Source organism: Suncus etruscus, chromosome 15 (assembly GCF_024139225.1).
Source record: "Suncus etruscus isolate mSunEtr1 chromosome 15, mSunEtr1.pri.cur, whole genome shotgun sequence".
NCBI lineage: Eukaryota > Metazoa > Chordata > Mammalia > Eulipotyphla > Soricidae > Suncus > Suncus etruscus.
In genome coordinates this window covers 16,767,438-16,784,588 of record NC_064862.1, presented here as the reverse complement: position 1 = coordinate 16,784,588, position 17,151 = coordinate 16,767,438, and the positions used below count along the sequence as shown (strand labels likewise).

The 17,151-nt window shown below is 36.6% G+C and overlaps 1 protein-coding gene across 1 annotated transcript in view; it reads right to left on the bottom strand.

Annotated features, from left to right (window-relative positions):
* The window catches only part of STXBP5 (syntaxin binding protein 5), a 190,851-nt gene that overhangs the window by 24,430 nt on the left and 149,270 nt on the right, over positions 1 to 17,151 (bottom strand). The window contains exon 20 of the mRNA XM_049789323.1: positions 5,943 to 5,993. Within this exon, the coding sequence (XP_049645280.1) occupies positions 5,943 to 5,993 (51 nt within the window). The remainder of the gene's footprint in view (positions 1 to 5,942; positions 5,994 to 17,151) is intronic.

Below are 17,151 nucleotides of genomic sequence, written 5' to 3'. Positions count from 1 at the left end.
GGTGCAATTCTATGTTGGTATTTTTACTGCTTTTCTAGTCTTGGCCACTCACACTAATTTCTCACTGTTGTTTCTGTTTCTTCCTTCAGTGATATAACTAATGATGATGAAGAACCAGAACACTTGGCATTCTTAATAGTCTGCATTCAGACAGTGTATTTATGGTACTCTGATTCCCCTTCACACTGACCAGAGGAAGAACTTTTATTTTCATCGAATTTGTTAATTAAAATGAATAAAAACAACCTTAGCTCGGAAAATTTTCACTTTCAAGTTTTAAATGCAATTTTAACTATATCAGTTAAACTAAGGCATTATTAATTAAAGTGCATAATATATTTCTGGCTCAATGGTCCATTACTGTAACAATGCCCACAGACAATAGAGATGAGGGCTGAAAGGACCGTCTCACAATATGAAGTTCATCACAAAGAGTGGTGAGTGCAATTAGAGAAATAACTAGACTGACAACTATCATAGCAATTTTAATGAATGAGAGAATTAGAATGCTTGTCTTCAATACCGGGGTGGGGTGGGAGGAATGGAGGACACTGATGATGGGAATGTTGCATGGATGAAGGGGAGTGTTCTTTATATGAGTAAAACCCAACTACGATCATGTCTGTAATCAAGGTGCTAAAGAAGAAATACAAATGGCCAAAAGATACATGAGAAAATGCTCCACATCACTATTGAGGGAGATGCAAATCAAAACAACAATGAGGTATCATTTCACACCACAGAGACTAGCACATATCACAAAGAACAAGAATAATCGGTGCTGGAGGGGATGTAGAAAGGAACTCTTATTCACTGGTGATGGGAATGCCATCTAGTTCAGCCCTTATGAAAAACAATATGGAGATTTCTCAAAAAACTGGAAATTGAGCTCCCATGTGATCCTCCTATACCACTCCTAGGAACACAAAAATACAATACAAAAGTCCCTTCCTCACACCTATATTCATTGCAATGCTATTTACAATAGCCAGACTCTGGAAACAACCAAGATGCCCTTCAACAAATAAATAGCTAAAGAAACTGTGGTACATATACAAAATGTAATATTATGCAGCCAACAGGAGAGATGAAGTCATGAAATTTTCCTATACATGGATGTACATGGAATCTATTATGCTGAGTGAAATAAGTCAGAGGGAGAGAGATAGACAGAGAATAGTATCACTCATCTAAGGGTTTGAAGCAAAAGAAGACATTTTTGTAATAATTCTCAGAGACAATAGAGATGAGGGCTGGAAGGTCCAGCTCATGAGTGCAGTTAGAGAAATAACTACACTGACAACTAACATAACAATGTGAATGAATGAGGGAAGTAGAAAGCCTGTCTCAAATACAGGTGAGGGGGGGTAGGGAGGTGGGAGATTTGCGGCATTGGTGATGGGAATGTTGCACTGGTGAAGGAGGTGTTCTTGATATGACTGAAACTCAATTACAATCATGTTTGTAATCAAATTGTATAAAGATATTAAAAGGATATTAAAAATAAAATAAAATTGCATTTAATAAAATATAAAAACATTAAATTGAATCTTATTAGCAGTGCTCATAAAAAAAAAAGAAATAGTCCATTTCTCCAAAATGATTATTTACTTGAATGACATCCTGATATCTTAGTTAACAATACTTAAAATGACCCACATTTTTGGTCATTACCTTTTATTTACTTGTGTTATAATATTTCTTTTCTCCTTACCAATGTTATTACCTCTATATTAAGTGCTTTATCACTTTTTATCTAAATTAATGTCCACTTTCCATGTCATCTTCTTGTCTTCATCTCTTACTATTCTTTTTATTGGAGTGGGGTTGGGTTTTGAGGTCACACCCTGCAGCGCTCAAGGGTTAATCCTCATTCTGAGCTCTGAAATCGCTCCTGGCAGGCAGAAGGGGGACCATATGGGATGCGAGGATTCGAAACACCATCTGTCCTGGATTGGCTGAGTGCAAGGCAAATGCCCTACCTGTACACTGTCTCTCCAGCTCATCTCTTACTACTCTAACACAATTCAGTTAAATTTTATTAAGATGCAGTTATAACTGCCCCTTCTAATTTTAAAATTTTTCAAGAGTTATATAATCTTGTATTCAAGTTTTTAAGACTTTCTATAAAGTATCTTTGACTTGCCTACCGAGCCTTTCTTCTAAAGGAACCATATTAGGTCCCCCATGAAAACACAAGCAAAATCGACCTTGAACAGGAAACCCTACATTTTCCTCCTATAGGTTGTACTTGTGATTTCTGTTTCAATGAATGCCCACACTTCACTTTTCTTTACTTAAAATGTCTGTGCTCATTTCATATCAGGTATAGCAACTACAATGAAGATTACCATGATTTCTAATACATTTGCTTGAGATGTATTTTCTCTTATGATTATTTATAACATTTAAAAAATGCTTTCCACTTGCTCTTAAAGCCTATGTACATGTCCATCCATATATGAAAACTAGTATGCTGAGTGAAGTAAGTCAGAGGGAGAGAGATAGACATAGAATAGTCTCACTTATCTATGGGTTCTAAGAAAAATAAAAGACATTATTGTAATAATGCCCAGGGACAATAAAGATGAGGGCTGGAAGGATCAGCTCCCAATATGAAGCTCACCACAAAGAGTGGTAAGTGCAGTTTGAGAAATAACTACACTAACAAATACCATGACAATGTTAATGAGAGAAGTAGAATGCTTGTCTGGAATACAGGCAGGAGGTGGGGGAGGAGAGATATGGGGCATTGGTAGTGGGTATGTTGCACCAGTGAAGGGGGGTATTCTTTTTATGACTAAAATCAACTACAATCATGTTTATAATCATGGTGCTTAAATAAAGATATTATTTTAAAAAATAAAATTAAAAAATTAAGCCTAAAGAAATAAAGCCTATGTACAATTCCCCTTTGAACACTATTTCATTTGCTTGTCTCTATGTCTCTTTGCTTTTTTCCATTCTGGAGAAGCCTTATCCATCTCCTTCAGTATGTGTTCCCTTTCTTTTACTCCCCTCAGATCTTCCTAAATAAGTTTTGTTCATAAAGTTGACCCCGTCCCAGTGTTCCTCATACAGTGTTCTGTATTTCTGATTTGTCTTAGGCCTTGCTTAAAAGAAAATTTCTTTTTGGGGGGTGTCCACACCCATCAATGCTCAGGAGTTATTTCTGGATCTGCACTCAGGGATTACTCCTGGTGGTGTTCAGAGACAATATGGGATACTGGGGATTGAACTCAGGTTTGCTGCGTGCAGGGCAAAAGCCCTACCCATAGTGCTAACATTTGATCAGCACTTAAAAGGAAATTTCTTGAGTGCAAAGTTTGTGTCATTTTGTGGACCTGAAGAACTTAACTCAGCACAATGATCTTTGCATGTTGAAATAGTTAATAAGTACTTATTAATATTAAAGATAAATTTATAGTTGAGAGTAACTTAACTATGTTTCTGCCAGACCATGAAGATTTAATAAAATTTTGAGTACTTTCTCCTAATTTCTAATTGTTCATATTATTACTCAAATCAGTTTTTAATGCTACTATCAAAATGTCTCTTATGTGACAAACAATAAAACACACATTGAAGTTGTCTCGATTGTATTTTGTTAAACAAGTTATTCATATACCCTTTAGTTCCCCCAAATCTTTCTGCAGTCTAATTCAAGTTAAAGCTTAAAAATAGTTCCATGTAATAATTAGGTAAAAATAGTTTCTAATATCATCTGAATACATTAAAGCTACAAATATGACAATCAAAACATCAATGAGGTATTATCTAATGTCACAGAGACTGGCACATCTCACAAAGAACAAGAACAACCAGTGCAACCTATATTTATTGCAGCACTATTTACAATAGTCATGAAATTTTCCTATACATGGATGTACATGGAATCTATTATGCTGAGTGAAGTAAGTCAGAGGGAGAGAGATAGATGCAGAATAGTCTCACTCATCTCTGGGTTTAAAAAAAATTAAAGACATTACTGTAATAAGGCTGGAATGGCCGGAAGGACCAGCTTACAATTTGAAGTTCACCACAAAGAGTGGTGAACACTGTTAGGAAAATAACTACACTAACAACTAGCATGACAATGCTAAAGAATGAGAGCAGTAGAATGCCTGTCACGAATACAGGTAGGTGAGGGGGACGTGGGGGACATTAGTGGTGGGACTGTTGCAGCTGGTGAAGGGAGGTAAACATGGTGCTTAAATATTTTATATATTAAAAAACAAACAAACAAACAACCAGTGCAGATGTGACGCAGAAAAAGACTCCCATTCACTGTTGGTGGGAATGCCATCCAGTCCAGACTTTCTGGAAAATATGGTTATTTCTCAAAATACCCATATGGGAGTTGAGTTCCCATATGATCCAGCAATACCATTCCTAGGGATATACCCTAGGAATACATAAATGCACACACAAAAATGTCCACTGTACTCCAATGATTATTGCAGCATGGTTTTCAATAGTCAGAATCTGGAGGTAATCCAGGTAACCCAAAATAGATGAGTGGCTAAAGAAACTATAGTACATCTACACCATGGAATACTATGCAGCTATTAGGAAAAAAATAAAATCATGAAGTTTGCTTATACATAAACGGACATGGAGATTATTATGCTCAGTTTTAAAATGAGAGGGAGATGGAGAGACAATGAGAGAGAGAGATGGAGAGACACAGAATAATTTCACATTTTTATGGGATATAAGAAAAAATAAATGTCAGTATGGTAATAATTTCCATAGACATCAGTGCTGAGACTGGAGGACCAGGTCACGCTAAGAAGCTTGCCACATAGAAATCACTCCTGGCTTTGGGGATGCCAGGAATAGAACCCAGGTCCGTCCTGGGTCAGTCGCATGCAAGGCAAATTGAAATATGTGACTCCTGAAAAGCAAAGTGGAATAGCAATAAAAGGAAAGGGAAAGATTAAAATAAATTTTGTATAAAGTATGACACTGAAAAATAAGGACAGTAAAATGTAGATAGGTTTAGGGGATGTTACTGCTATTATTTCTTTTAACTGAAATAAAAAAGAAAAATTTGGAAAAATGCAAAATTAATGTATCTATGGTTAGACATGAATATAGTTGGTACCAATTCTACATATTACTTAACAAATTTAGTTACTGCTTAAGAAGTGGTTAAAAGTCACAATATAAATGACAGAATTGTTATGATAAATTTAAAATGTTTTATATTTCCTTAAATTCCAGTAACAATGTTACCAAATGCATTACAGTTACCAAATCCATAACATAACAAGCGAAATTCAAGTTTCACTTCTGGATCTTAGTAATACTTTAAATGGTTATTGTTAATTCCAGTTGTTACTTTCTTAACAGAGCAATTTCCCTAATTCAAAAAACTATCACATTTTAGTAACTTAGTAAATTGTATGTCATTAAGTTTTTGAATGGTTACATGAAACATGAAAATCTTTAATAGAAATTAACCTCTATTGCATGAATTTAATACTCAATTTTCTTTAGATATAAAGTATAGTTGTGTTGAGGATTAAATATAATGTTTTGGCTTACATGAATTTAAAATATAATTATCTTATATACAGATGTACCTTAAAGTTATCATTCTGTAAACATTTTACTAATTTAAAATTTTGTTTTTGATAAAAATTAGCCTCTAGGTATTTAAAAATCTTTTTTTTTTTTTTACTTATCTCCCTATTGAAGGAAGCTTACTAATTTTTGGGTTTTTGTTGTTGTTGTTGTTTGTTTTCTTTTGGAGATGCTCAGGAGTTACTCCTGGTTATGCACTCAGAAATCGCTCCTTGCTTGGGGGACCATATGGGATGCCAGAGGATCAAACCACGGTCTATCCTAGGCTAGCACGCACAAGGCAGGCGCCTCACAGCCTGCGCCACTGTCCCAGCTACGCTTGTTACTATTTTTTACTGATTTATTTTACTTACCTAAATCAGGCTTTAGGTCAGTAGGCAAGCTTAACTTCCTTGACATCTTTGCTGAAAAATAAAATGCATTTTTTAAATTCTGAATAGTATCTTCTCATAGTATTAAAACTAATCTTCAAGATAGAGGTGAATTTATTCATTACTAAATCTGGATGCTATACAATGGAAAGAATGTTAAATGATATTATGGGTGGAAAGTAAATCTTGCTTTCAACTTAACATCTACTTACTTCACATAAACTCTGTGTGTTTGAAACTTTTCAAGAAAGCTTTTTGAGTTCTGTTAAATTACATTCTTACTGGAAAGAGGTAGGCTTTTCTAAGAGAAGCAAGGTAATTTCTGAGAAGGAAGGTGTTACAGAACAACAGAATTATAGATAAAAGTTTGAGTAGGCCAGACAATAAAATCTTTCCAGTTACCCATTGTCCAAGCCACTGGCTTGCTATTTTTAAGTCAAGTTCCAGAGTACAGGACAAAACCTATATCCACAGTCCAATTAAAGTACTTGATTATATCGAAGTCATGTGGTTTAACATTTTTGACATGCTGTCACCATTTTCTGCATTTTAGTGGAAACAAAAGTATTATTCTATCATTATAATATTTACAAGAAAATCTGAAGAGCAGGTGTTTTCATTTCTATTTAGAACTCTATGTAAATTTACTGAAATTCACTTTCCATCCTCAAAATCAGTCATTGCTTTAACTGAAGAAGTGATTTAAAGTTAGGAGTTGCTCAACTATAACTATTATGTTAGTGATAGTGCATGCTCAACGAGAGTGCTTCCCATATGAAAACACATTTACATGTTAATACATGAAGGTATATATACTGTGTTACACTTTCGACTGTTAAAAGATATTGAAAGCACAGACCAGACCCTGCTAGTCCATAAGGGCGCCATGTAAACAAAGAGAAATCCAGTACAAAACTTCCACATCTAAAAAAATGACAAATCCAGCATTAAGAAATGGCATTAGGCAAAATGGGAAGAAAGGGTATGGGGAGCGGGGGGGGGGGGGGGTGTCAAGTCCTCACTTCTAAGTAGCAAGAATCTAATTACCATCCTTAAAAAAAAAATCAATGGGCCAAATGTGGCAATCAGTCTTATACCAATTTTATCAAAACTTTTCTCTCAGTTAAAAGATAAAAAGCAAAAATACATAACACAGGCAAATATGATTTATGGCTCATTATACATAACTGCATTTCTGCTACCTATTTCATGTTAGATTCTCTTACTATCAGAAAATAACACATAACCAAAGAATTATCCTATGAAATTCAGTTAACTGCTTTAAAGAGGTATGAGTGCTTAGACCAGGGGTCTCAAACTCAATTTATCTGGAGGCTGCAGGAGGCAAGGTTGGGGTGACACAGGGCCGCATAAGGGATTTCACAAAAAAAAAAGTCCTCAAACGTCATTATTAACAGTTTTAATTATTTCTTCTGAACATAAATAGAACATTGAGTGAAGATCATGAACAGTTCTTCTGAACATGGCATCTTTTGCCTATTCCTTGCTGCCAGAGACTTGACAGCGCTTCTTCTCACAAATCTGAACCACGTTTGGCTTTAGAGAGGAAGCAGTTGAGACCATCAGTATGGCTTGAAGATGACCAACATTAAGTCTAGACCTGTCCTTTGACTTATTGAAGTTCATGTGGAGAATAACTTTTCACACAAATATGTGCTCCCAAAAAGGCACATGGTGCACTTAAACATTCGGGAAAGCTCAGGGAAGCTGGGGGGCAATTCTCTCAAAAATTGCCCATGCATGTCTGCTTTTCCACTAATCTCCCTGAACTTGGCTTTGAGATCAGAGTTGCATTGCAGGTCAATGAGCTCCATTTGAAGCACAGGAGGGGCATCTTGCACATCAAAGGAAAAGGGGTCCACAAAAATTTGGAAAGTGGCTCTGTGCTTTTTGAACTCTGCAAATCTGTTATCAAATTCCTTCTCTAGCTTAAAAATAGCATCAACATATTTCTCACCACTGATTGGTATGCCTGCATCCACAAGTTCCTTGCATGCTGGGAAATGGCAAAGGTTTGTCTGAGAGAGCTGGGATTTCCTTCCCACAAGTTTTGTGGAGAATGCTCTCACGTTGTCATAGGCAGCACTGATAAGCTGCCCCGGGCCTTGTAACATCTTGTTTAGTACATTCAGCTTATGTGTGATGTCAACAAGAAAAGCTAAGTCCATGAGCCATTTGTGATCACTCAACTCAGAAACAGCATTCACATCCTTCTTCATAAAGACTTTCACTTCTTCTCTCAACTCAAAAAATCTTTCCAGGACATTTCCCCTGCTCAGCTAACGTATCTCGGTGAAATAGAGCACATCTCCATATTCTGACACCATTTCCTCTAAAAAAGCACGTAACCTCCTGTGCTTTAAGCCCCTGTACCTGATTTGGTTGATGCATTTCACAACAACAGACATCACATTGTCACACGGCAGGCATTTACTGCAAAGGGCCTGCTGATGGATAATGCAGTGGAGAGCAATGGCCTTCTCTACATCCTCCTCTTCAAGTGTTTTTTTAAACAAGTGCACCAGTCCATTTTTCCTCCCTGTCATCAATGGCGCTCCATCGTTTATTACTCTAAAAACCTCTTCCATGACAAACTCTACATTCTCAATGGCATCACACAAATGCCGAAATATCTCATTAGTGGTGGTCTGGCCATGCATTGGAATTATTGTAAGCAGCTCCTCTGTCCATTCAAAATTGCAATCAACACCACGGACATAAATTGTGAGCTGCGCAGTGTCTGTTATACCTGTGCCCTCATCAAGAGCAACTGAGTATGCATCAAAACATTTGTCTTTCTCACACAGTTGATGATAGATGTCACTTGACATGTCAGAAATATGCTCTGCCACAGTGTTGGCAGAAAGGCTGATTTTGCTCAACTGACCTTTTCTGGACAGATAGTACTTGCAGCCTGTAACATGCATTTTTTTTTTTAAACAAACTCTCCTTCTGTGAATGGTTTCCCTGCCTTAGCAATCATCTCACTAACCATGTAACTAGCTTCGACTGATGCAACATTCTCTTTGGTTGCTTTCTTGAAGAAATCTTGTTGCCTCATTAGACATGCTTTAAGACTGGCAACCCACTTGGCTCTCTCATTTACTTGATATTTTGCACATTCCTCAGCATGTTTAGTTGAATAATGGCATTTCAAGTTGTATTCCTTGTGCACTGCAACTTTCTCTGAACAAATAAAACATGTGGGGATGTCCCTGTGCTCAACAAAGAAATACTGTGTCTCCCACTTTTCCTGAAATTGTCTGTGCTCGTCATCAATCTTTCTCTTCACTTCAGGCTTTGATGAAGTCATGATGAAGATATGACAAAATCTAATTCTGTAATAAACTTCTCTCCCTTCTTTCCCTTAGGCCTCTGATAATGCAAGGGACAGCGGGCAGGAGCAACGGAAATGATGTCTGTGCTAGGCACAAAGTATTCGCGATTATTCGCTTACCGAATATTCACAATAAAAAATCGCATTAGTAAGAAAAAAAATCGCAAAAAATTGCATTAAATATTTGCATACCCTGAACGATAAGTGAATAATCGCGAATACTGTGATATTTGAAGACCGGCTGTGGGCCACAAAATATTATATGGAGGGCCGCAAACAGCCCACAGTCCGCGAGTTTGAGACCCCTGGCTTAGACAGATAGTATCAATACAACATATATCTATAAGAATTAGAAAAATGATCTTGAATAGTTGAGACTCTTTAAGAATCAGATGATGTGGAACCAAATCTCTTTTTCTCTCTCTTTGGGGTCACACTAGCTGGTGCTCATAATTACTCCTGACTTTGTGCTCTGAGCAGGTTCTTTATTGCTGTGGTATTCCTCAGGACTGTGACGACTCTCTTGACCCCACTACCTGATATGCCGAAATAAATGCCTTCAGGACCAAATTTTCTCAAACCTGAATGTGAGCACTTGTTACCTTGAACCTAATTAAAAAGTACAGTGATTCTGTACTCCCGAATTTGATCTGAGAGACTACACAGGCACCCCAGGATGTCAATGCTTATGGATCACACTTTGTGGAAGAAATGCTACAGTGTTGTGAGGATTATATGCAAATAAACAAAAGAATGTCAATGAGTGAGAGAAGTAGAATGCTTGTCTCAAATACAGGCTGGGGGGGAGGGAGATGGGGGACATTGATGATGGGAATGAATGCTGTACTGGTGAAAGGAAATATTTTTTTTGTGACTGAAACCCAACTGCAATCATGTTTGTAATCATATATATTGTAATCAATATATATATTGGTTTTTGGGCCACACCCGTTTGACGCTCAGGGGTTACTCTTGGCTATGCACTCAGAAATCACCCCTGGCTTGGGGGAACCATATGAGATGCTGGGGGATCGAACCTCTGTCCTTCCTACGCTAGCGCTTGCAAGACAGACACCTTACCTCTAGCGCCACCTTCCCCACCCCAAATAGAGATATTATTAAATAATGGGAGGCATCTCATGTTCATGTCTTAGGGGTCCTCAAACTTTTTAAACAAGGGGCCAGTTCACTGTCCCTCAGATCATTGGAGGGTCTGACTATAGTAAAAACAAAACTTATGAACGAATTCTTATGCACACTGCATATATCTTATTTTGCAATGAAGAAACAAAACAGATACAAATACAATATGTGGCCCGCGGGCCATAGTTTGAGGACCACTGTAACATTATTAAAATGGCCAAATAAATTGAGGGAATAAAGGTTGATGGTACCAGGAGCAAACAACAGCATGAACATTGAGTAGAAATAAAAAAAAATGAACAGGCCTAAACACCAAACCCAAAGTCAATGACAACAGAATCAAGATAACCCAATCTACAACAAGCTATACACAAAAGGGACCTGTTACACTAGCAGTTCAAGGAATTAGGGGGATGTATGTGATGCATGCTGGGAACAGCGTGGAGGTAGAAATGGCCCTAAATCACTGTCACTATGTACCTTAAATATAACTGTGAAAGACTTGTAATTCACATTGGTCACAATAAAAATTATTTTAAAAAAAGAATAAACGGGACGGAGAGATAGCATCGAGGTAAGGCATTTGCCCTTCATGCAGAAGGTCATTGGTTTGAATTCCAGCATCCCAGATGGTCTCCCGAGCCTGCCAGGAGCGATTTCTGAGAGTAGAGCCAGGAGTAAGCCCTGAGCGCTGCCGGGTGTGACTCCCCACAAAAAAAAAGAATAAACAAAGCACTGAGTATACTATCTGACAAAGTACAGATTTAAAAAGTGTTACAGTAAACAAAGTATCATTTTCATAACTATAAAAGCCATTAAGTTGAGCTATTGCTGAATTTTTTCTTTTAATTTCAAAAGTAATGTTCCAAGTAACTGAAAAGAAAAACATTTAAAAAACTTTACTAGCAATGGTCCTCAAACTACAGCCCACGGGCCACATATTGTATTTATTCCCATTTTGTTTCTTCACTTCTAAATAAGATATATGCAGTGTGCATAGAAATTTGTTCATAATTTTTGTTTTTACTATAATCTGGCCCTCCAACAGTCTGAAGGACAGTGAACTGGCCCCCTGTTTAAAAAGTTTGAGGACCCCTGCTAAAGCATAATAAGTACAGAATAGAATGCACCACTTTAAGATCAACTTTTATAAAAGTTCATTTCTAACATGAATTTCAATAAATAGCTAAGTTTAGCAATGAAGAGAAGTAATACAAGTTTATCCCTTATTAAATATGGTAAATATCTTATTAATTATAAATACATCTGACAAAGCTTTTAATAATTATACATGCACATATTTCTGTTGAAAAGGCTCCTCTCTATCACCTTTTCCCTATCCAGTTCTTGTTTCCTTAAAAACAAGAGAAATTTAAAACAACTGAAATACATTCACAAATCTTAAGTATTTCCTGGGTGGTCCTGATTGTCCCCAGCATGGCAGGGTCTAAGCAGCACCACATCCTTGGACCCTAGCACAGAAGCATCAAGGCAATAGGTCAATCACTGCAAGAGAGGCTCAGAGGTCTATTCCCCCCAAGCCACACAAAAATCACAAGCATGAAATTCTTTTTGAATTATGCCACAAGTGTTAATTTCCCCATAAGAAATCTAAAAATTTTTATGACTTCTAAAATATTTTTAAGAAACTAAGTTTATTCTTTACATAAATTTTACCTAATACTATCTTACTTACTGATTGGAGGGGGGTACAATTGGCTCTGCTCAGGGCTGACCCCTGTGCTCAGGGGTCACTCTTGGGATTTGGAGCACTACAAGGGATTGAACCTAGGCTGGCTGAAAGCAAGGCAAGCACTCTACCTGCTATACTATTGACCCAGGTCTTGCCTACCTAGCACACTAAAAAACTGAGTATGACTAAACAGCTCTAAATATTTTTTACTTTGTCTAATTTCAACAATTAAAATTTAACACTGAGAGGTTAAAGTTACCTACAATAATAACTGGGTATATCATGTAATTATAGTATCTTTCATATAATTGTCACAAAATAATTAACAAAGTCGATTATTTCTTCATGAGACACTTTCCTCTTGACCTATAACCCAATCAACTCAGTGTTCAATAAAACAATACTGGGGATAGAGTGATAGCACAGTAGGGCATTTGCCTTGCACACAACCGATCCAAGACTGATGGTGGTTCGAATCTCAGCATCCACTATGATCCCCCATGCCTGTCAGGAACCATCTCTGAGTACAGAGCTAGGAGTAACTTCTGAGTGCTGCCACTGGGTGTGACCCAACCCCTATAAAAAACAAAACAAAACAAAACAAAACAAAACAAAACAGAAACATAAAAATAACCCGTAAGCACACTTCTCTGACATATGGATACCAAGCAACCTTAAATATACAGAACTCAAAATGACAAAGGTGGTTGACCTTTTTCAATTTGTGTTTGCTTATTACACCTAAGTTTAAAAAGAGAGATAGAAACAAGTGTTTGGATGCATAGAAAGTTTTGTTACATGAAGAGATGATTGCTTATTGGATCAGAAATTTGCTCCCAAACAGATATTTTCAGATCTCCAAGAGCTCCTTGCCCATTGAAGGAAGCAAAAAATTGAACAAGCACTACTAACAGATTAGCACAAGGTACTGATTACACTTGATTTGTACCTATTTCATTTTTGAACAATTATCAAAAACTTTAATATGAAGACAACAAAGATTCCTTAGGCATGTTATATATTTGCAAAATAAAATGTTGTATATTTTTTGTTAAGTTATTTTATATCTTGAATGTTTACTCACTGAGCTTTGATAGTGCATGGATGGATTTAACTCAAACCCTCAGCAAGATATAGAACTTTATCATCATCACCATCCCTGAGAGAGCAGACTTACTCCTTCCCAATCAAGCCTTGCCTTCATTCCCAGAACAATTTACCATTGTTCTGAACTTTGGCCAGCATCAATGCTTTTTTTATGCTAAAACTCAGAAAATATAAAATGATGGTATAAGTGCTTATGTACGGCATTTTTTTCCTCAGGATGATTTAAATTTTTCCCCTAATTTATATACTAAATTTTTATAATTCCATAACTGTTCTTTTTCATTGTACATAATGAGAATTAATTTTTGGACCACACTAAGTGGTCCTCAGAACTTACTCTGGGCAGTATTCAGGAATCAAACTTGGTGGTGACATAACAAATGATGTCAGGGATTGAACCCATGCTAGTCACCTGTAAAGCCAGTGCTGTCTCTCTAACTCAGAGCAAGAGAATTTTTAATGAAAAAAAAAAATAGTTTCCCGAGAAGATCAGACTAATATTTTCCTTTTCTCCATATACCTATTTTAAATTTTATTTTCTTTACAGAATACTGCTTTGCAGTTTTATTTAGTTAGAAATAAAGTCTATTTTTACTTAAATAGTTCTGCTACAGTGGAGGAGTGTTTGCCTGGCATGCAGTTGACCCAGGATGGACCCAGGTTTGATACCCAACATCTCATTTGGTGCCCCGAGTCTGCCACAAGTGATTTATGAACACAGAGCCAAAAGTAATCCAAGTGCCACTGAGTGTGACCCAATCTCCCCCCAATAATTGTGTTAAATGTGTTTTGTTATTTTCTAATATTAAAACAAGCATTTTCCAACTTCAACTCTAAGAGTTTGGCCTGTATAAATGAACACAGTGATCAATAAAGTGTTTTCCAATTTTCCTAAACATACAAATATAAACATAAATATATGCATATATTTTAGATTATATCCTCAGAAGAGAGTTCCATAGCAAGCTATCATTGCCAGTACAATGTGTGTACTGTGGGGAGGGGGGGTTGGGCCCACTCAGCAATGCTCAGTGGTTACTCCTGATTCTATATGCTGAAATTACTCCTGGCAGTGCTTGTGGGGAGAATATGGGATGCCAAAGATCAAACCCAGATCAACTGTATGCAAGGCAGATACTTTCCCTGCTATACAATTACTCCAAACCCTATATATATTTTAAGCTTAGAAGGTATAAAAACAACCTTACTATATAAACACTTTTTTTGAAAACAAAATACACCCATGAAAAACTTTTTATATATAAAAGTCCTAGCTTACACACATATACCTTCAAAGTTCAAGTTGTTCTATATACTTCTTGTATTAACTGTAACTGAGTGATGAGAAGCCAGATTACCTTTTACTGTAATTTGCTCATGGGAAAGGAGAAAGAAAACTAAGAGGAAAGCAAGAAGGGAAGAGAATTTAAATCCTTGATATTTATCTATTCCCACATTTCCAAAGTCCTCCTGCTGTCTCTATTCAGTAATACTAAACTAGTCCAATAAATTTATCATTAGTCACTGAAACTTTAGTACTCAAGTTTTTATTCTACTCATTGTAAAAGTCTTGATATTGGGCCCGGAGAGATAGCACAGCGGTGTTTGCCTTGCAAGCAGCCGATCCAGGACCAAAGGTGGTTGGTTCGAATCCCGGTGTCCCATATGGTCCCCCGTGCCTGCCAGGAGCTATTTCTGAGCAGACAGCCAGGAGTAACCCCTGAGCACCGCCAGGTGTGTCCCAAAAACCAAAAAAAAAAAAAAAAGTCTTGATATTACCTGATATTCTTCATCTGATCACTAATGGCCTCTTCCCACCTGTGATTATAGCAATTGCTTTAAAATTCTTGTCTGCTAATTTCAATGCAGACATCATTTTAAAGTATACACCAGTTGAATATTATTGGCTATGATTTTCACTTCCTACTTCTGATGAGTTGTTTCACACACTTTACAGAACTTCTGATCAAATTTCTGGTAACCACTACTCTTTATAGTAATGATTATCTTGATCAGATCCCGTCAACCTTTATAGGAGACAAAATTTACTATGCACTCACCTAATTTTTCCTGAACAGCCCTGTACTACATGTGTTGCTTTATTAGCTAGAAAGAAGTATCTCAAACATACATTTGACCAGTTTGATGTTGGTATTGTTTATACATACATACATACATACATACATACATACATTTTATGTGTGTGTGTGTGTATGTGTGTGTTAATTTGGGGGTAACACACCCAGCAGTACTCAGTGGTTACTCCTGACTCTGCACTCAGGAATTATTCCTACTGGTGTTCAGGGAACCATATGCGATACAAGAATCAAACCTGGGCCAGGCAAGTGCAAATCAAATACAATACCCACTTTGGATTGTCAGGCTGGCCCATTTGATGTATGTTTTTTTATAGTTTAGGATATACAATTAGTATTACCATTTATGATTTTGACATGCAAATCACAGCATTTAACTACCACTGAGGTGTCCATGACCATCCATCACCACCCTATTTCCTGTCTAGTCTATTCTTCTTCCCTTCCTCCACTACTGGGTAATCTCAGTCTTAAAATACAAAGCAAAGGGTTGATCATCATTTCAGACTTTCGACTCTCTTATTCTTCTCTATATACCACAATCATGACTAACATCATCCAGCAGTGTTGGTGCTCTGACTTAGTTCACATGACATACCTCAGTTCCATCTAAGCTCCAGTGAACTTCAACATTTAAGTTTTAAAGTACAATATTCAAGTGTGTGTGTGTGCCTACATCTCAACTTCTTTACCAATTTATTATTAGACATTCAGAACGATTTATTATCCTGACATTATAGTAAATACTGAAGTGAAAAGGGGACTGCATATACCTTTTAGTGTCTTTTTGGCGCGATAGTTGCCAAGAAATAAAATCACTGAGTTGTCTTGCAATTTTTGGGGGGAGTGTTAAAATTTTATGTCCAAAGTCTAAAGCTGAAATTGGGCATACTTTTGAATCTTTGTACTTCTGGAAATACACTTATTTTTTTTATGTCTGTTTACTAGATCCACAAAAGGTAGCTCCACCTCTGAAAAACCCTTTAGTCAATTCGCCTGGATTCTACGTAACATTGTGATAAAACTTCCTAATGTACTAGGCCCAACAAACTTCTGATGCTCTTAATTTTACTTCTCAGGAAAAACAGGTTGACTCATCCATCTATTTAACTTGTTAGGTAATTTTATGACATTTATAAAGAAACTTGTCATCATACTCTGAAGTTATTCAACTTCCATTTAGGCTTTCAAACCAAAGATAAACTATTTAAATGAATTCTCAAAAGAAAAATTACTTTTTTTTTTATCCTCCTCAACTGTGTATCTTTCACCCTTGCCTCTTGCACTTAAGGTTCTCTTTGTGTCAAACTCCATCATTTTTCAATGCTGAGTATAAACTTGTTCTATGCTTTTATCCACAGAAGAAACAACTGGAATATCAAAATAGATATCACACAGTGAAATGACATTTCAAATGTCCTGAATATTTGAAATACTTTGAAAGATATGTTCCAGCAAACTTTTATCCTGAGTCTGTTTAATCTTCTCATAATTCAAAATGGGGATTTCAAATTGATTGCATAAAACAGCAAAGAGCTAATTTTAGCTTGTAGGTAATGAAGTAGCTCTACCTGATCACAGCGATCTTGCCTGCAAAGGCATCTTCAATGCTTAGAAGTATATTGTTTAAAAGAAGCAAATCTCAGGGAAAGAAGATACTTGGACCTTTATACCATCTGACAGTGCTAAAATAATTGAAGCTTTCCAAATTCCTATTCAAAATGGAGAATGCTTTGCAATTATGAAAATTGCTATAGCTTCTTCAAAATAAACAGCTGTGCAAAATTATTAGAG